The 20,628-nt window shown below is 39.9% G+C and overlaps 1 protein-coding gene across 3 annotated transcripts in view; it reads left to right on the top strand.

Annotated features, from left to right (window-relative positions):
- Nucleotides 1-17,261, top strand: part of PALLD (palladin, cytoskeletal associated protein) — a 386,227-nt gene extending 368,966 nt beyond the window's left edge. For all 3 annotated transcript variants that reach the window (XM_021698996.2, XM_044912854.1, XM_044912855.1), the window contains 6 exons: nt 5,744-5,838; nt 7,377-7,509; nt 10,285-10,492; nt 13,066-13,231; nt 13,762-13,895; nt 15,052-17,261. In XM_021698996.2, the coding sequence (XP_021554671.2) occupies nt 5,744-5,838; nt 7,377-7,509; nt 10,285-10,492; nt 13,066-13,231; nt 13,762-13,895; nt 15,052-15,224 (909 nt within the window). In that variant the 3' untranslated portion in view covers nt 15,225-17,261. The remainder of the gene's footprint in view (nt 1-5,743; nt 5,839-7,376; nt 7,510-10,284; nt 10,493-13,065; nt 13,232-13,761; nt 13,896-15,051) is intronic.
- The last annotated feature ends 3,367 nt before the right edge of the window (nt 17,262-20,628 follow it).

Below are 20,628 nucleotides of genomic sequence, written 5' to 3'. Positions count from 1 at the left end.
TTATGTTATTATATGTTAAGGTATTTTGCCATTCTTGTAATTTGTGAATTAAAACATGATTTGAGGGGCACCTGGATGGCTCAGGTCATGATCTCAGGGTCCTGGGATCGAGCCCCACATTGGGCTCCCTGCTCAGCGGGAAGCCTGCTTCTCCCCCCTTTGCCCCTCCCCCCACTAGTACTCGCTCATGCGCATGCGTGCCCTCTCCCTCTCTCATAAATAAAATCTTTAAAAAAAAACATGATTTAAAAGAAGCATGATATAAGGCACTGAGAAAATTTTGAAAAGTCAAAGCTGAATTTTTTTTTTTTTTAAGGTTTTATTTATTTTGACAGAGACACAGTGAGAGAGGGAACACAAGCAGGGGGAGTGGGAGAGGGAGAAGCAGGCTTCCCGCCGAGCAGGGAGCCCGATGCCCAAAGCGGGGCTCGATTCCAGGACCCTGGGATCATGACCTGAGCCGAAGGCAGACGCTTAAGGACTGAACCACCCAGACACCCCGAAAGCTGAATTTTTTAGTATACATTAATCCCAAAAGCATATAGTCAAAAGAAAACTTAAGTTGATTCCCCGATTCCATCTGGTTACCTTAAACTTTTTTCACACTTTAAATACATTTGGTTTGAAAGGGAGACAACGACATCTGATTTTTCTGGTACACTGTAGTATACATGATGTGAAATAACCAAGGGAAAGAGGAAAAGGCTGGAGTGGAAAAATGAGCTCAGTAATGAAACACAGACAGCAGAGCTTCCCGGAGCAGTGGAAAGTAATCACAGAGAGCAGCCAAGAGAAAGGGTGAGAACCAAGGAAAGAGAGAAATACTAAAGTTCAGCAAAATATTTTATAGAATATTTTTCCACCTGGGTTCATCTTTGGGGAATAAGAAACACGTTAGATATTGTTGACTGCATCCAAATTCTACTTGGGATGAACACACAGCTCTAAACATATACTGGACACTGTGTATCACACTCAGTGTATGCTGCTAGGGCAATTCATGAGAGACCAAAGCAATCACATAGTTGAGTGAAATAATGAGTGATTATGCAGTGCTACACCAAACATGATGCCAAAATGAGGATCACAAATGCAGTTTTAGACTCTAATCCTATCTTTAAGACACAACTAAATCTAAACATGAATGTTTTACTTTGTTTTGTTGTGTTGCTAAGTTACTCTGTGCTGCACTTGGAGTTTGGAAGGGCTGTTTTGCAACTTGATGTTTCCTCAAATTGCATTATGTATACAAGTGGCAAGCTTTTATAAAGACCTGTGTGCCACAGTTAAATTTCATAAGCTAGGAAATATAAATGTTATTTCCATATTATATAAATAATTGGCCTTGAGTGAGGCATAAATAATCTTTACAAGCTGGATGTTTAATACATAATCGCATTAAGAATTCAAACTTATTGCTTGTTCTATAGCTTTAAACTCTGTAGATTTGTTTGGAATAGAAAAGTAACACACAGCTGAATTAAATTTAAGAAGTGGGTTTGCTTGTGTTTTGTTTTAGCATTAGAAGGTTTCCTGGCTCATTTAAACATTCACTTCCATTATTCCTTCATGTGTTAATAATAAAGTCGATAGAAATGAGAAAGTTAAAAGCAAAGGCAACAAACAGCACTAATGTGCATCAGAGCCTAGAAGTCACGACGATTACTAGGGTTAACTGGCATATTAGTATGATTAAAATTTTGTATGACCTTCGTAAATAAGACGTCCAAACTTAAAAATCTGAACTTTGAATTGCGTATATCTTTTCAAAAGTGTTTCATTGAATTCTGGGGTTTTTTCCCCAAATAAAAATGTCAAAATTATACAACTTGTTAGTTTGGTTGCTTTCTAAATGCTCCTGGTCATTTATTGGTTAGTAATATATATATTTGGCCAATATCACTGTATTATCAAACTCATAATTCTGCCTCCTGAAGATCATGCCATTCCCTTTTATGTTCAGAAGTGAAACATGGTGTAGGAGTTAAAAAGGTGACAAATGGTGACATACTCCTTTTTCTTAAATTTGGGTAAAGATATTCTGCGCCAGTATTTGTGTATATGTTTCTAAGCAGTAGCAGTAAAAATCTTGAAAACATTGTAGAAATGTGTAATCTTTAGAGAGTAGTATGCCAACCTGTTGACCTTATTTTTTGGAGAGGGAAGAGGAGTCAGGGTTTATCTAAACTAAGCAGGAGTCAAATGGTTAGAGTTGAGTAGGACATCTTTTATCTTACACGTCAAATGCAGCCATTACATAAATGAACATGTTGAATATACCAGTGTGCCTGGCACCTTTCAAGTAATAGCATACATTTTTCCTTTGGAGTAAATTATATCCTAATACAAAAGGAAAGAAAGGGAGGGAGGGAGGGAGGGAGGAAGGAAAAAGGAAGGAAGGAAAGAAAACCCCACTGCATATGAAAAAAAAATTGTTTTTAAAATAATTCTAAGGGATGCTTCATATCCATCTGGTCATTATTATAATTATATCCATATTCAGTGCTATAATGACTTAACATTTTGAGTGTTTACTATGTGCAAAACACAAGACTAAGTGCTTTACACCTATTAACTCATTTAATCTTCGTAAGAACCCACCATGCAAGATTGATTAACTATATGGTTCTATTTTATAGATAAGGAAACTCACTTAGGAGGTTAAGTTACCTGTCTAATGTCACTCATTTATAAGGGACAGGCCTGGTTTACAAACCTAGACTGACTCCAGATCTAAGGAGGGTCATACAAAGGTAACTAGGGCTCATTCCAGTGTTAAGAGCACTGAGGGAAGAAGTTGCTGTGGCTGAGGTTGAAGAGGTTGCTGCCTGTGTTCTCCTTTAGGATTTTGATGGACTCCTGTCTCACATTTAGGTCTTCCCACCATGAGGCATGGGGTGGCTGGTGATAGACACTGGGGAGGCTATGTGCTATGGTGAGCACTGTGAATTGTGTAAGACTGATGAATCACAGACCTGTACCTCTGAAACAAATAATACATTATATGTTAAAAAAAGATAGTAGGAAGGGAAAAAGAAGGGGGGGAAATCAGAGGGGGAGACGAACCATGAGAGACTATGGACTCTGAGAAACAAACTGAGGGTTCTAGAGGGGAGGGGGATGGGAGGGTGGGTTAGCTTGATGATGGGTATTAAAGAGGCACGTTCTGCATGGAGCACTGGGTGTTATAGGCAGACAATGAATCATGGAACAGTACATCAAAACTAATGATGCTATGTATGGTGATTAACATAATTAAAAAATTAAAATTAAAAAAGCACTGAGGGGCAGGGGAGACCATCGTTAAAAGAGGCATTTGAAGGAATGAAAAAAAGGAGGTAAGGGCGTACTCACGCAAAGTATAACCACTTGGAGAAATTTATTGGAGTCTTTGAACAAAGGTGTCCGGACCCCTAAAAATCATCTTGATGCAGTCTGTGCATACATAATGTCTAGAAAAACAATACCCGCAATGACTAATAGTGATAATTTATGATATCAAGATCTATTTGATATTTGGAAGGTAAAGATCATCTTAGGTTGTGTCATTTAATCTTTACAACATCTGTGTGAGACAGATATATCGTGCCCTGGTTTTTACAGAAGAAGAAACAAAGGCTTGAACAAATATGGTTATTTGCCCAGTGTTAGGAAAGTCAAAACTCAAATCCAGGTTAGAGAAAATTTTTTTATCTGCTTCCCCAAATTCAAGGTTAAAGGCTGAATTTAACTTACATCTTTTTCTAACCACATAAATGATTAGTTGATGTTAACTTCCCTTGTGGATCCTCTGGGTTTTAAACCACAAGGAAGAGTCTATCCAAATTATATAGATCTATTTTAATCTATCCAGATTAAAATGATTTGCTTAAGTAGTGCAGCAAATAGTAAGGAAGCCATATCCCATATCACTACAATTTTGAAGCTGTTTGTGTAAAACAAAACATAAAATTCCCCTGTCTTTAGCCCCCAAAAGAATCATGGATCTTATATGTTCACTTTTAAAGCAGCTGCGATGATGCATCAGTTGGGTAATTTTAACGGGGGTCTCCTAAGCAAGTCATGTCTAGATTTTTTGTAGCAGGCATAGATTTGGAGGGGTTAGATGAAATTCATTTTCAGATTTCAGGCTAGCTTAGGGGGACTTCCAAGTTGTTTGCCAAGAGCTTAGCATGAGAGAATTTCCATCGTGTGGCCTGAACTTTAAATAGAACAAATCTGAGTTAGAAATAATCCCCCTCATAATGTTATCCACTTCATGTCTCCTTGGAAATTTTCAAGAAAGGCAGTGTTTAAATATGATCTCAATAGAAAATACTGTGACTGCTAGAGGAGGTTACATATCTAATGGGATAAGACTACTTCAGTTTTGTTTCTTTACGACCCCCTCTTTCTGTTTGATAGTTCCCAATTCTGTCTGCATTACAGTACTATGTGTCTTTGCCTTTTCTGAGTGGTCAAGGCCCCAAAGAAGTCCCGTCTGGGGGAGACCTGGATGGTCCTCCTGCTGACTGGATTCCTGCCCTTCACTGAATCCTGCTATGGGAGTTTCTCTGTGTCCCCTCCACCACCGTGCTCCCTCACCCCAGTTCATTCTCAGGTGGAACTCAGCAGTTCCTCCAAACATATAGAACACTTGTGCTTCTGTTACCTGTCTATACTGGAAACTTGGCAAAATGAGGGTCAGTGGTAAATTTGGACTACGAAGTGCACCTGAGGGCGGCTCATTCACTGTGAGCTAGAAATCCCTAAGTCTAATCATTCATTATCTGCTTCTCATTTTTCCTCTCGCTGTTCCCTCACCATCATCAGAATTTAGAAGTACAACTGCTCACATTCTCCTGGGATATAAGAGGAGAAAATCATCTATTTTGCTACTCTAGATGTAATAGGGAAAAAAAAAAGGGGCTAAAACAAAAAACCAAAGTAAGAATGGTGATTTATTCATGTCATCTGAGTCCTCTAAGTATTACTTTTGTCTGTTCTAGGACAGCACTTATATCAGTTTTTCAATTTGAGAGATAAATTTAAGAGATAAAACTTGAGAGATTAAAAGATAGCTTTTCATTAGATAGGCCCATATCATACAACCCACATATTTTAGGTATCTCACTGCTTCCGGTTTTTAAATCACAATTATGCTCATTTCATGGGAACATGGTAGCCTATAGTCACTCTCCTTGTCATCCCCGTGCGTACCTCTCATATAATGCTCATTTCATCATGCTGGTATCCCTTTTAATATATGGTTTTTAGAAGGAATACTACTAACATTTAATATATATCTATTCCTAAAAAGATCTGTCAGAAAACTAAAATCATCTTGTTTGATTTCAGAATTAGCTACAACGAATAGATATTTGAGCATGAAAATGGAATTTTCGCAAGACAATCAATGTCCTTCTGCTGTGTCTTACAATTCAACATCATGTGTTAGGGAGACCATAGCAGATTATAATTAATTCAGTCAGGATTGTCATTTTAAATACCATTCTAGATAAAACAGTAAAGCTTTTTGAGTAGTTCAAAGGAAGACCTAGTCACCCAGTTCTTTAATTAATACAGAGTTTAGCGAGGAGTTTAACTCAGGGAAAGTACATTTCTGAGGGGGACTGGTGTCAATACGAATATGGCATGTCGGTCTGTTAAATAATGTCTTATGGAGAACAGGACAATAAACATGGTGCTTAATGGTTAGCTGTTTTGCATGGAAAATCACGTCTTTTCCTGATGTCTCTGCCAGGGCCGCATCAGTTGTACTGGACGCCTAATGGTACAGGCTGTCAACCAAAGAGGTCGCAGTCCCCGCTCTCCCTCAGGCCATCCTCATGTCAGAAGGTATTTCACATGTTCCTTCCTGTAGGTGTTACTGTTTTCAGTTATTACTATAAATTCAACACTGTTAGAATCATGGTGTGACCACAAAACAGTGAACATAGTCGGAAGACAGAAGAATGCGAATACGGTCTCAAGGCGTATACATTGCCTGGCTCCTTGATTATTCTGCTCCGTTGCAATTCAGAAAAGGGAAAGGAACGGTCGCTAAGGTCGCTAAGCCCAGTTAGATACACTATCACTAATTTGTTAAATAGGGCCCAGTTTGTATCTGAAGAAATCAAGACTCAGCACCTTTAAATGGCAGGCACGTTAACATGAAAATCTAGTGAATGGTACAGAAAGATTCAAAACCAAACTTCTCCAACCAGCAGCTGTCTAGACTAGCCATGACAGATTACTGCCACTACATTTCTTAAAATCAGCTAGTTTGCACTAGGAAGACACCAAACAAGTGCTCTGTCTACACCTCATGTGACTGGATGCACAGAGCCCTCTGCTCAAGACTGTGGAAGACAATTCTGATACCTAAACACATGGGGGTTTAATATTCTTAACTTGTTTGTTCACAAGAACCTAGGCCTGTGTGTATGGCTCTAAACAACGTATTGAGTAGCAGATCCAGTCTCTTGCATTATTTTCTTCCGCTTTTCTTGTGTCTTCAATACATTCAAGCTTTTCCATGTGTCAGTGTCTCCTAGAAAAGCATTCTGCTCAGAAATTAGATCTGTACTTGAACAGTAAACTACATAAAAAAGCTGGCAATTACTAGCCTGTTAGACTGATCTTTCATTTGTTTTACTCTTTTTCTAGTTAAATGTTTTTAAACTTCTCTTCTAGTGATTAGTGACAGAATTTATGTTCAATACCTTGTTCCTTCCTTATATCTTCCCTGCAATTACTTTAAATTGGTGTTGCTCTGAAAGGTGCCTCCAGCAACATACTCAAAAGCAAGAGAGATGCACAAAATCTGGGAGATTTGCACAATTTTAATTTAAAGCTAAAAAATATAATTTATTTTCCTCGTTTATATGAAAAGAAATTTTGATTAGAAAGATGAAATTTTTACAAAATAAGAAATTTTAATTTCCTATAAATTTCAAATCACAGTGGGAAGTTACACTTTCTGTTGGAAAAGATTTGGTAATAAATGAGCAACAGCCACCGCTACTTCTCATACAGCTTTCAAAAATATTTATTTAGGAAAAAACAGGTTAATATAGAGTACTTCATTTTTTCCCATTTCCTTTTATGATTTATATTAGCTTTAAGGAGTAGGATAGCAGAATTATTTAAGTTCTGAAATAAGCAGACTATTAAATTCATAATAAACTTTTCAAATGAAACAAGATTTTGCTGACTTTTCTGACTTTATGTGTAAACTTTAGGAGTCGTAATCATGTAAAGAAATTATATTATTACTCCATGTATTATTAAAAAAATCAAGAGCCTGAAAATAACTTCTGTCTTCCTCCCTCCTCCTACCCCTTTGTTCTTGCCTTTCCTTCCATCTTTCTGTTTATTATCTGTCTTGTCTTAAGGCCTCGTTCTAGATCAAGGGACAGTGGAGATGAAAATGAACCAATTCAAGAGCGATTCTTTAGACCTCACTTCTTGCAGGCTCCTGGAGATCTAACCGTTCAAGAAGGAAAACTCTGCAGAATGGATTGTAAAGTAAGAGTTTGTTACTGCCTGCAAATCTCTTGCCTCCCTTCCCCCCCCCTTACTGCCATTTCTCTTGAGTTCCTTTTAGGGAAATTATGTAAGGTGTACATCTTTAAAATGTTTCCAGCCTACAGGAAAAAAAAAAGGAGTGACATATACTGGATGTTTATATACTGTTCTGTCATTCTTTTCCTTTTAAATTTTTATTAAATATGTTCTTTATTTAGAACCCCACATACCATTCTGTATACAGTCACTGGGAGGTTTTTTTCCCTTTAAGTTTCCCATTTTGTTGAAGTGATAAATGTGTTAAATCTGTCATGTCCTAATAATTCATTTATCTTCATTCTTTTTTCATATAAATTTTGTAGCCATGTAGCTACTCTTTCATTCCTCCCCTTTCTAAGAGCAGTTAGAGTGGCATCCTTCTCTTACCCATTTCACAGCAGGGCTGCTTAACCCAGGGCCTCTGGGTGGTAGGCAGGTTTCATTAGGTGTGAGTTCTGAAATTGCATACAAAATTATGTGTATGATATAGCTTTCATCAATTTCTAAAAGGAGCTTGAGGCCAGAAATGTTTAATAACCACTGCTGTGAAATTTTTTTTGATTGTTTTGTTTTTTTGCCCCGTTATTTATTGATCATAAATTTTAGTTAGTTCTTAAATATGGATATGGTTTTTAAAATTTGAGCTCCCTCTGCTGTTTCTCTCTGGGATTGCAGAACACAAATATAAGACACTTGGAGGATTAAATCTGGGTTTATAGAAATGTATTTTAAAAAAGTACTCTTGGGGGGCGCCTGGGTGGCTCAGTCGTTAAGCGTCTGCCTTCAGCTCAGGTCATGATCCCAGGGTCCTGGGATCGAACCCCGCATCAGGCTCTCTGCTCGGCCAGGAGCCTGCTTCTCCCTCTCCCACTCCCCCTGCTTGTGTTCCCTCTCTAGCTGTCTCTCTCTGTCAAAAAAAAAAAGTACTCTTGGGGTGCCTGGGTGGCTCAGTTGGTTAAGCAGCTGCCTTTGGCTTGGGTCATGATCCCGGGGTTCTGGGATCAAGCCCCGGGTCAGGTTCCTTGCTCAGCGGGGAGCCTGCTTCTCGCTCTCCCACTCCCCCTTCTTGTGTTCCCTCTCTCGCTGTGTCTCTGTCAAATAAATACTGATTTGATTTGACAGAGAGAGACACAGCGAGAGAGGGAACACAAGAAGGGAACACATTTAAGCTTTAAGAAGGAAAAAAATCATGAAAATAAGCCTATCACTAAAGCAACAGACAGATTTTCCCCCAAAAAAGCACTCCCCTGCCTTTTAAACCCTTTAGGTATCCCAGATGCTCACTACCCTTGACTTGGTACTAAGTGCTAAGGGAAAATAACTAATCCAACTCCACTAGTAACAAATCTGCTCATCTGCCTCCTCCCATTTCCATATCAGCTGAGAGCATACTTCTGTTCAAGTTATGACCTGCTTACAATGACCTTAGATTCCTGAAATCAGACTTTTCTTTACACAACCAGAAGGGCTGGGATTCAAATAGGGGTAGAAGAACGGGGCGTTTTCCCTTTGCCTTAATGTGATTAACTCTGTCCATGGCATAGATGCACTGTGACTTAGGGGGGCTGAGTGATGCTCCTACTACACACACCATGGCCTTGTTCAGGGTCTAACCGAGCAAGATGGCAACAAGCAGTGCCACTTTACTTCCAAACCTGGGGAAGGCCTGGAGCCCGACCAGAGGTGTGCATTCCCTTTTCCTCCATACCACCTCTAGGGGTCTCCAAGCAGGGAGAGCAGTGAATGTGGGGCTGGGGGGAAGCCAGTACACAGAGAGGAGGACAGAGAGGCAGACCGTCCCAATAGCCAAGCCAACTACTGCTGTCTTCCAAAGTTTACTTATTTTTTCTCCCTTAAATTCTCTAGACCTTTGTTACATGTATGGAGAGAGGCATCTTGTAGGTAATATAAATGAATATCACACAGCAAGAATGGAATTTGGCAGAGTGAGGTTTTCAAAAGAATTACTTTACAGTCCAACCGACATCTTTTTGTATGCAATTCCCACTAGTAAATTTGGGGTGGCGGTAAGAAAAAAGCTATCCTTAACCATGCTTTTCTTCCCTTTCACAATCAAAGGCAAAACTATAAAGAGCTGACAGATGGCAACCATCCCTACCCTTCACAGCACAACGTGCTATTAGCAATTAAATGTGCTTTTATCTGATCTCTGGTCAACACAACTGTCCTGGTCTCAGGATTTTATGTTTCCATTGGGATGCTGATTTGTAGAGATGGCTTCTGGGTAATTTCCTATTGGTCTTGTTACTTCGTTTCAAGGATTATAAGATAGTAGTAATAGCTCCGTGTGCTGATGGATGCATTAACTGATGTCTCCAGAGCTACGGCAACCCTTTGAAAACAAGCTTTATAGTGTATACATGACAGCTGAGTATGTGCTATTGTTACTGCGTTTGGATACCTTTCCAAAGAGCTCAGGGCCCTGTGCTGACATCAGCCCAGTCATCTTTAGGACCCTGGTGAGGTAAGACAAGAAGAGAAATTTTTAAAATCCCCACTTTACTTTTCTCTAGGTTGCTCTACAAGAGATGTTTAGAAGTGAGGCCATGCTTGCTTAGGAAGCCATTGAAAGGCTGAAGCAAAAGAGCAACATGAGCTGACACCAAAAGCCATCTCTTGTACTACCGAAGGAGGAATTCATGGTGGTTTCCTAGCTGTTACTGATTTCGTCTTGTTTCAGTATTACAGAAATTTATATGCTCCTTTCTGGTTTAGGTCAGTGGGTTACCAACCCCAGATCTAAGCTGGCAACTAGATGGAAAACCTATACGCCCCGACAGTGCTCACAAGATGCTTGTGCGTGAGAACGGGGTACACTCGCTGATCATAGAGCCAGTCACCTCACGAGATGCCGGCATCTACACGTGTATAGCCACCAACCGAGCAGGACAAAACTCATTCAGCCTGGAGCTTGTGGTTGCTGGTAAGCAAGTCTGTGAAATTTTTCTCTCAGAATGAATTATCAGATTCAAAAATGTAAAGTAATCCTGCATTACTAACCAATATGGAAAATAAATCAAAACTGCTGAAAAAATAGATTGTATCATCAAAATAGCCAATTAGGACATAAGGCTTATTAGCAAATCAGGGACATAAATTTTTTTCAGTGTAGCTATCATTATTTATGTTTCCTGTCTCCCATTAGCCTGGCCAAGAGGGGAGTTTAGAGCTGTTCTGGGTCGTTCTATTCCTCATGTGTGTGTTGGCCTCCAGTGATACAGAGAAAAAGAGCAATGGTATCATAGATTCCAGAACCAAACTTGAAATATAAGAATTTGCTCATACATCTAAGAATTTGCTCATGCTCAAAAGTTCTACCCACTTTTTAAAGTAATGTGCACTGGTGTCAAAATTCAAAAATGTGAAACATTATCATCTACCTCCAATGTCATGGTCAAATTCAGATTTGCTTTTTTTTAATGAATTATACTTTTAGGTAAATTTCGTAAAATTACATAATATTATATAAAGTCTTACCCTTAGATAAGGAAGGTTTATAATATCCTTAGGAGCTGAGCATAAGTAAGAGTCTGTTATCTGTTCTCTTTTTAAAAAGAATGTTTATTTCTCATACCTGTTTGCAAAGTGCTTCATTTACATTATCTCAGCTGGTCCTCACAAACACCCTCAAAGATAATTGGAGCAAATTTTCATTTTACAGGTGTGGAAGTTAGAGTAAGTGACTTTCCCAGGGCCCTATTTAGTGAACTGAGGGCCAGAGGCCAGACTCACATAGTCTGTTGACTCGGAGTGCTCTTCCCCACACTGTGAGCCACTGAGCTCTTTCAAGAAATAGAGCAGCCGTGAGAATAAAGTCGAGGAGGTCCTGGCTAAAGTCCTGGATAATGATTCTAATAAAAGTACCAGGACGTTTTTCACACAAAAATGTCAGAAATACGCAGGCTGTCATGCTGTGTGTTAACCATGCTTTCAAATTTTACATCAGGTATTTGATATTCCTACACAACTAGGATCAATTTCATCCAACCCTCTAAACATCCCTCCTCCAGCTAAAACTGTTCAGATTCTGCTGTTGCATGTTCCCTTGGATCCTGTCTGCCCTTTCAGGAGTGAGACAGGAAGGTCTTAAGAGACACAGGCATCTTGGTCTGTGCTCAGTGAGCACTTGCATGGGAAAGGTGGGCAGAGGGCACTGTAAGTAGAAGCCTCACATCTTTGGCATCAGCTCTCAGTTCCAAGCCCAGCTGTCATGGATCAGCTACGTCCTTTGGCAAATATAGAACATCTCTGCAGCTCGCTTCCCTCATACATAAAATAGGGGCCGTAAGGCGTGACAGAGTCTTTCTAAGGACTGTCATTTTATAAGGATTAAATTGTACCCTGCATAGCAGTGCTCCAAAATGGTGGATGTGATTCTACTGGAGATTGCTTTGACATTAAGGTTCATCTTACACCTTTTATGCTCTTCTCAAAACTGGGATCCAGAAAGAATATTAATTGAGGTCTGTTCCTACTTCCTCCGAAATAGCCTGGGTCAGGAAACCATGTGAAATACAATAAAAGTATAACCCTCAACATCATTCAAAGTCTTAGAGAGTCTTAGGTATTTGAAATTTTCAGGTACAGTTTTTATCCTCTTCACCTGTTTGTTTCTCCCCTGTTTTGCTTTGATATACCTGTCACTCCAAAGGAGAGGGTGGTGGATAGAGACATGTATTCTCAAATGCATTATTGGTGGCTTAGAAGAAAACAAACTTTATTCTTTCTCTGAAATTGTTTCCACCACAGATCTATGAAAACCATTTCCCATCAGATAGTAATATTCAGAGAGTTATTAACAAATAGTTCTGATTTTTTCAGACTAAGTAACAAAGTCTCTTTTATGGCTTCCTTCCTTCAGGGTAATAAGTCATCTTTTTATAGCTTCCTTCAAAGAATACAGATTGGAATTTGTAATTTATAGGATGTACATTCCTAGTTTATAAGTAACAATTTAAAGCTGCCAAATTTAGATAAAGATGTCCCCCCACTCTTTTCCTCCTTTAAGTCCTATGGTATGTCTCACTTAAGCCAAGACTTACAAATCTTCAGAATCTCCATAGCAAACATTTCGGACAGCAAAGAGGGCATTTGAGTGGATCAGATTCCTAGAAATACTTGTTCTCCTCAGAGTCACTAGGTGGCAGTGGTTGGTAAAGGCTGTGAGTGCTTGGTGACATCATTAGTAGTGAAGCCATCCCAGATGCTAGCAATGACTCAGGAGTGTCACGCAGCCTGTCAGGCATTCTGTGGAGCAGATGGCCAGTGGACTGTGTGGGCCTGTCAGACTTGAATTAATTGATGAAATAAATGAGTGGAATGAAGCATAGGAACCTTTCTTGGGAGAGAGGACAAGCATCTTACCACCTGAAGTGAAAAATGGCATCATAAAATAAAAGATCCATTTAAACAATGTTTCCATAAAAGCTTCAGAATTCTTTATAGGGCTATCTTTGTATATATCACTGATCGATAATTCATCTGCTGTTTCCTTAGCTAAAGAAGCACACAAACCCCCCGTGTTTATCGAGAAGCTGCAAAACACAGGAGTTGCTGATGGGTACCCAGTGCGACTGGAATGCCGTGTTTCAGGAGTGCCACCGCCTCAGATATTTTGGAAGAAAGAAAATGAATCACTCACTCACAGCACTGACCGAGTGAGGTGAGAACGTACGATGACTTAGTCCACCTCTGTTCAATAGGTCCTAAGGATACATAAAAAGATGCACTTTATATAGCACATAAATTTGCGTAAGAGTCATGCTATTGATGGTGTTGAGGACAAAAATCACTCTTTACCCTCATGTATAATTAAGCCTCTGGAAGGAAGCTCTAATGGTATGTGATGAAGCACATTTTAACTTAATTTCATGGTGATTTTTTTTAAGTGTTTACATCTAGAAGAAAAGATGAATTCATTTGCTTCAGTGGTGATACAGAAATTATTCAGTGGGTTTTGTAAAGGCTGATCCTCCACTAAAAATTAAGCGCACACATTTATTCAACCTCTTGATACCTCTTCTTCTCTCCCATTAACTTTAATGGGGCTAGCAGCCTTTCCAGAATAAGTATGACCCTATTATCTGCTACTTGCACAATTCTGTTTCTAATGATCTAATTAAAAATGATGCTTCATGTCCAAAGCCACTTTTTAAAAATTTAGAACCCTAATGACTTTATCCGTTTCTCCAGCATGCACCAGGATAATCATGGCTACATCTGCCTGCTCATTCAGGGGGCCACAAAAGAAGACGCTGGGTGGTATACAGTGTCAGCCAAGAATGAAGCCGGGATTGTGTCCTGTACTGCCAGGCTGGATGTTTACAGTGAGTGCCACTTCATCTCATCTCATTGCAGTTATTCATTAAATCATGAAAAAGTAGACATCTGGACAGCAAATCACATTACTTTTATATAAGCTTATAAACAACTGCAGTGTTTTATTTGCCCCAAATTTCATATTGCTCTTTCTCTTTCTATTTATAGTTTCTCAACATTAATAGTGAACTACACCAGGAGAACAAATACCCAAGTATCATTCAGGAACTTTGCATTATTAGCAAAATATGCATGTTGATTTCTCTTATGTTGGCTAGTCAGTTGTGGCTTCCTTACTCAAGCATCCCTTGGAGTTAACAGTAGGCAAAGGCATAACCACGTTTTTCACATTTTCTTGTTACTGTGTTTTGCAAATGACTGCCTTTTAACATTTCTTGCTATATTATAATCCTATCACAGTGTCTTAATGCACTTTCTAAATGTGTGTACCATTGATCCTGGAATGCATCCTTTCTGTGGCTTAGCGCTTTTCTCTTTAATATCCCTTAAGCAGCTCAGCAATAGGTTTGTGTGTTTGTGTATGTATATTTGTGTACATGCATCTTAAATTTAAAGAAACTTCTTTCTGTTGAATTCACAGACTAGTACAGTAGCATTATGTGATCTATTGACATAAAAAAAAACCACCAGAAAAAATTAAGAACTGATTTCAATTTCACCTCTTGCTGAACAGGAAATAATTTTGTAAGGTTCTTCAAGTATTGAGTGACCTCAACCTTCCCAACTGCCCACTTCTTTTCAATTGATTAGTGCTGAAACATCCATCCCAAATACCTAACTACTGTAATTATGACATGTGTACATTTTGTGCTTTGAAGATGTTTTTTAAAGAGAGGGAGAGGTGAGAATTAGGAAGCTGAGAGACTGTTTTGAAGGATTTCCTGTGCTGCAGTATTTGCTTTAAAAGAAACTACACTTCTTTACTACCTAGCTGTTTTAGTCCCACTACCCTGGACAGACAGTAAATCTGCAACACATAAGGAAAATGCAAAACTGTGCTTACATTTTAGGATTTCTAACATGCCAAAGAACATGTGCCTGGTATATATATAAGACATTCTCTATTTACTTGAAACATTTAAATGCTTTCCGGTGACATCTTGGGGGTTTTTTTAATCTTATTTTTTTCCTTCTTTATTGTAGCCCAGTGGCATCAGCAGCCACAGAGCACCAAGCCAAAAAAAGTACGGCCCTCAGCCAGTCGCTACGCAGCACTTTCAGACCAGGGACTAGACATTAAAGCAGCGTTCCAACCTGAAGCCAGCCCATCTCACCTGACACTGAATGCCGGCTTGGTAGAAAGTGAGGACCTGTAATCCAACATTCTTGTTAACGCTCAAACACTGAAACAGCCATTGCCTTGACCAACATATTCCTTTTTCACATTATGTAATGGGAAAACATACCTTTGACTATAAGAAATAAACACCAAAATAATATTTTTCTTACTTGATATACCAAACTTAGAGTTTAAGTAGGTGATGCTCATAGAAATGTACACATTGCACAGAAAATTTACATTCATCATCCAACTTAGAACTTGTGGAATTTCTGTGATGAAAGCGATCTGAAATGCCAAAATGCTAATGGAAATCAACTGTTCAAAGGTATTCTCCAAACCAGAATTTGTATTCTCCAAAGTGCCTTAAACACTAGCTGTAGGTGCTACACAGCATGACAGTGTGGAATGCTTAACAGGAGGCAAATGTACCACAAATAATACTAAAACGATTCTAAGTGGGCAGTGTGTTCAGACAGCTACAGTGAACCAAGTGCAGTATATAGGGATGAAAAGGAAGAGGAAATGACAAATCCAAGTAAATGCCTTGTTTTTGCAAAATTGTTTTATATTAAATCACAAGGAAGGAATTACTTGCCTTAAATTTTATTAGTATCGAGAGTTGTTATCTAACAAGGTTAATACCTTAGTTCTTAACCACCTTTTTCTATATGTGTAGTATTTTCTTTTCATGCTACCTTGGTAGGAAGCTTACTTACAAACCATATTAAAAGGCTAATTTAAATATAAATAATATAAAGTATTCCGAATAAAGCAAAACTGTATTACAGTCCATTCCACAGAAGACATCCAAATCACCCAAATGACCAAGGCGTATGGTATCCAGAGGAAAGAGGGGTCTGGAAGGAGTAGGAAGAATGAAGGAAAATGCTACCAGCACACTTGTACTCATTTAGATAAAAGTAGAAGGGGCAGGAGACGTGGCGAAGGCCAGGCTTTTCTTTGGTTTTCCTCAAAAGTAACCTAAAGTGTAGGTGAAAATACACTGCCATTCAAAAGTCAGGGGATCTAGGGTCAGCTGGGAGATTGGAGCACATGTGCTGTGGAAGTTTCAGTGTGTCTGAAGTCTGTGTAGTCGCTGAAGAGGTTAGCTGTGTCGAGCAAGTGGAAAATGGACTGAGACTGCAAGATTGGCATCAATGAGAAACTGCCTGTAGGAGCTAGTCTACTGGAGGGAAGTGGAGACTTGGTTGAGACAAAAACAGGTTTGTGCCATAATTTTTTTTCCAATGGCACCGTGATATGGTGAATGGAAAATATGAGTTCACTTCCGTGCTGCCATGCAACCTTGCCTTAAGAAGGTGCTGGGTTCCGGATAGTTTGTAAAGGCATCTCTGCAAAGACTGATTTTTGAATGCATATGATCTTGCAACAGCTAGACTGACATGATTCTGACCAGACTTGATGGTTTTAAGTCGGAACCGATAAACTTTTAAAAAGGAGAAAAAAAACAATTTGGCCAGATATTATGTTATAAAACATGAGGTTTTAATGGTACTTTGCTATGAAAAGAAAACACTGTATTCCTTACGCAAAACACATATATCTTTCATTATTTATAATAAAAATGTTGAACTGTCTTAGCTCAGTTAATTCAATACGTAGTATTTTTTAAAATAATTTTATATCTGTGTACCACCCCATATATTTCATATTACTACTTCACATGTACAGCTTTCTACTTCTTTCTAAGAACACCAACCAAGTTTTAAATGATTAATAGGCTTGATCACTGGGTGGCAGATGTTCTTTGCAGAGTGGTGCAAGTTTCTTTGACCACACTTATATGCGTTGCTAATACGGAATTTAAGATACAATACAAAGTCTTTCGTGGACCTATCTATATCGTAGAATTATGGACTTAACGTCATATCTTACTTGCCAGATTTTTCTGAATGTGACTGTTTGCTAATTTGCTGGGTTTGGGATTAAGTAGCATTACTTGCCACCTTTTATGTTGTATTTATAAAAAAAAAGTACTATCATACTACTTTTTGGATTGTTGTGCTGGTGTAATGTGGATTTAACATCAATAAATATTTAACAATAATAACTGCAACTTTGTGAAGCAAAATATTCCATTGTTTTAGTTTTCTATTGCTGCTGTCATAAATTAGTACAAACTTAGAAGCTTAAAATAATATTAGCTCACAGTTCTACACGTCAGAAGGGCTGGGTTCTCCGCTCAAAGTCTTATAAGGCTAACATTAGCATGCACATCCACTGGACTACAATCTCATCTGGAGCACTTCCAAGTTCAAGTAGTTGTGACAAAATTTATTTCCTTGCAGTTGTAGGATAGAGGCCTCAATGTAATCTGTCAGCTAGGGGCCACTCTCAACTCCTACGGGCCACCTGCAGTCCTTGCCACGTGCTCCCCTTCATCTTCAAAACCAACAAAGAGAATCTTCCTCAGAATGGATCCCTCTCATGCCTTGATCTTGTCAGAAGCCCAGGCCCTTCTAAGGGATCACCTGATTAGGTCAAGACCAAGTGAATACCCCTCTTTCTTAAATCACCTGATTTTTTTTATCTAATTAAAATCCCTCCAAAGCAACACCTAAATTTGTGTTTGGATAACAGAGAAGGTGTGTATACACCAGGAGGTGGGAATCCTGGGAGCCATCTCAGAATTCTGCCTGTATGCATGTAAATAATGTTGGTTCCTGTGATGTCCCAGGGGGGAAGTATTCTGTGACCACAAACCATATGCCCTCTCTTGGCATCTATGAAATTAGAGAGGGTTCTGGTTCAAGATGGTGACACAGGATCCTGAACACACCTCCTCCCACAGACACACCAAATCAACAACATACCTAACAGTTTCTAAACCTACAATCAGGAGGGAACTCAAAACCCCGGGGTTCAGCCTCAGGACCAAAGGATTTGAATCCCACATGAGCACCCCAACTTTTAAGAATGCACCTGAGAGATAAGCCCCCAAAACATCTAGCTTCACAAGCCAATGGGACTTACATCCACAAGACCCACAAGGCTGTAGCAATCTGACAAATAGTTCTTAAAAGGTTCCCACGGGGTTGCCCATCCCAGTCTTTCTGTGAAAGAAGCCTATTTGCTTATCTTAAAGCTTCAGCCTGAGGGTAGACACCTAATTTAACAAACATCTAGGGGTACACTGAAATAATCTCTGAAGACTGAGGCTGGTGAGTACCAACCTTCTCCATGCTCACCACCCCCCGCCTCACTCCAGGTCACCAGCATGTCCCAGAAAGAAGCTTGTGCAAATGTCTGGCACCCTGGTTTCTGCAGCTGCCGCCCAGGAGATGCCCATTGATTGCCTGGCTGGAGTGGCTCGTGGAGGCAGGTCCCCTGGGACTGTAACAGAGAAGCAGTTCTTAACCACCTACTGCCCAAGGGCAGAGGAGGGGCAGAATGAAACAGTCTTTCTGCGAGAGAGGACTATTTGCTTATCCTTAGAGCTGGAGGCCGAGGGGCAGGCTTCTAATGAAACACGCATCTAAGGGCGAACTCGAATCCTCTCCAGAGGCCTCCAGGGCCAGTCCCTTTCTTCACACTCTCCCTCTGCCTCACTCCAGGTTGCTGCTATCTCCCCAAAGGCAGCTTGTGCACATGTCCGATTCCCTGGTTTTTGCAGGTGCTGCCCAGCAGACACCCCTTGACAGCCTGGCTCTGGGGCCAGAGGATTTATGTTCACAAGTCCCATAAGACTGTAATGGAGAGGGGCGCCTGGGTGGCTCAGTCAGTTAAGCGGCTGCCTTCGGCTCAGGTCATGATCCCAGGGTCCTGGGATCGAGCCCTGCATCGGGCTCCCTGCTCGGCGGAGAGCCTGCTTCTCCCTCTCCCACTCCCCCTGCTTGTGTTCCTTCTCTCGCTGTGTGTCTCTGTCAATTAAATAAAATCTTAAAAAAAAAAAAAAAAAGACTGTAATGGAGAAACAGTTCTTAACCAGCTTTCCCCCACTCAAGACACAACAGAGAGGCAGCAGACTGAAAGGCATTGCCAGGTCTCTCTGTGAAAGAGGACGATTGGCTTGTCTTCATAGCTGTGCCCTGAGGGGAGGCTTGTCCATTAAATACACTTCTAGGGGCTGACTACAATCCCCTCCAGAGACCCGGAAGGCTAGCATTGCACCATCTTCAAGCTCTCCCTCCGCCCCACCTCAGTTCACCGGGATGTCCAAGAAAGGAGCTTGTATCTACATCTGGTACCCCTGCTTTCCTGGCTTCTTTCCGGCGGGCACATCCCTTGACAGCCTGGCCCTGGTGGCCAGCAGGGCTTGTGTTCGTGGGCTCAACAGAATGGTAGCAAACAAAGAAACAGCTCTTAACTGGCTATAACCCCAGGTTTTGGTGCAGAGGCAGCAGATACACCCTCCTCCCAGTCTTCCCCTGAAAGAAGTATATTTGCATACTTTAAATGTTGCTAAGAATCTGGCTTCCAAACAGCCTGAATCTAGGTGCCGACTGAGGCTCTCCATTTGGCATAATGACAGGTTTTGGCACAGCCTCAACTACTAGGAGCCACTAAAGATGAAGTAGGCTGCTTGTACAATAACAAAAATTTGAGCTAGGGCTGGATTGGACAATAAAATTCATTTCCTACACAAGGCTACTCCCTCAAGACTGGGATAGGTGGATATTTGGATATTTTATCCAAAGCATAAAAACCAACAGAGTGTCAAGGAAAATGAACAAACACAGAAGTACATTCTAAAGGAAAGAACAAGATAAAACATCAGAAAAAAGACCTTATTGTAATGGAAATAAGTAACTTACCTATTAAGAGTTTAAAATAATATTCATAAAGATGCTCACCAAGCTCAGGAAAAGCATGAACAAAGTGTGAACTTCGAAGAGAAAGAAAATATAAGTCAGTACCAAACAGAAGTCACAGAGCTGAAGAACACAGTAACTGAACTGAAAAATACAATAGAGCGGCTCAACAGCAGACTAGAGGGAAAAAATTAGAGAAGATGATGGGAAAAAAGACTAGATGAAGGAAAAAGGATCAGTGAACTTGAGGATAGAGCACAGGAATTCATTCAATCACAGCAGCAAAAAGAAAAATGAAGAGAGTGGAGATAGCTTAAGGGACTCGTGAGACAATATCAAGCTGATCAACATTTGCAGTATAGGAGTCTCAGAGGCAAAAAGAGAAAGAGGCAGAAAATTTATTTCAAGAACTAAGGGCCGAAAATGGGAGGGAAACAGATGTCCAAATCCAAGAAGCCCACAGAGTTCCAAAAAAGATTAACTCAAAGAGACCCACACCAAAACACATTATAATTAAAGTGTCAAAAGTTAAAAACAAAGAAAAAAAATCTTAAAAGCAGCAAGAGAAAAAGAACTTGTTACATACAAGGGAAGCCCCATAAGACTATCAGCAGATTTTTCAGCAAAAACTTTGCAGAGGAACTGGCATGATATATTCAAAGTGTT

Source organism: Neomonachus schauinslandi, chromosome 2 (assembly GCF_002201575.2).
Source record: "Neomonachus schauinslandi chromosome 2, ASM220157v2, whole genome shotgun sequence".
Classification (NCBI taxonomy): domain Eukaryota; kingdom Metazoa; phylum Chordata; class Mammalia; order Carnivora; family Phocidae; genus Neomonachus; species Neomonachus schauinslandi.
The sequence above is the reverse complement of the archived record's forward strand: the minus strand, read 5'-3'. Positions and strand labels throughout refer to the sequence as shown.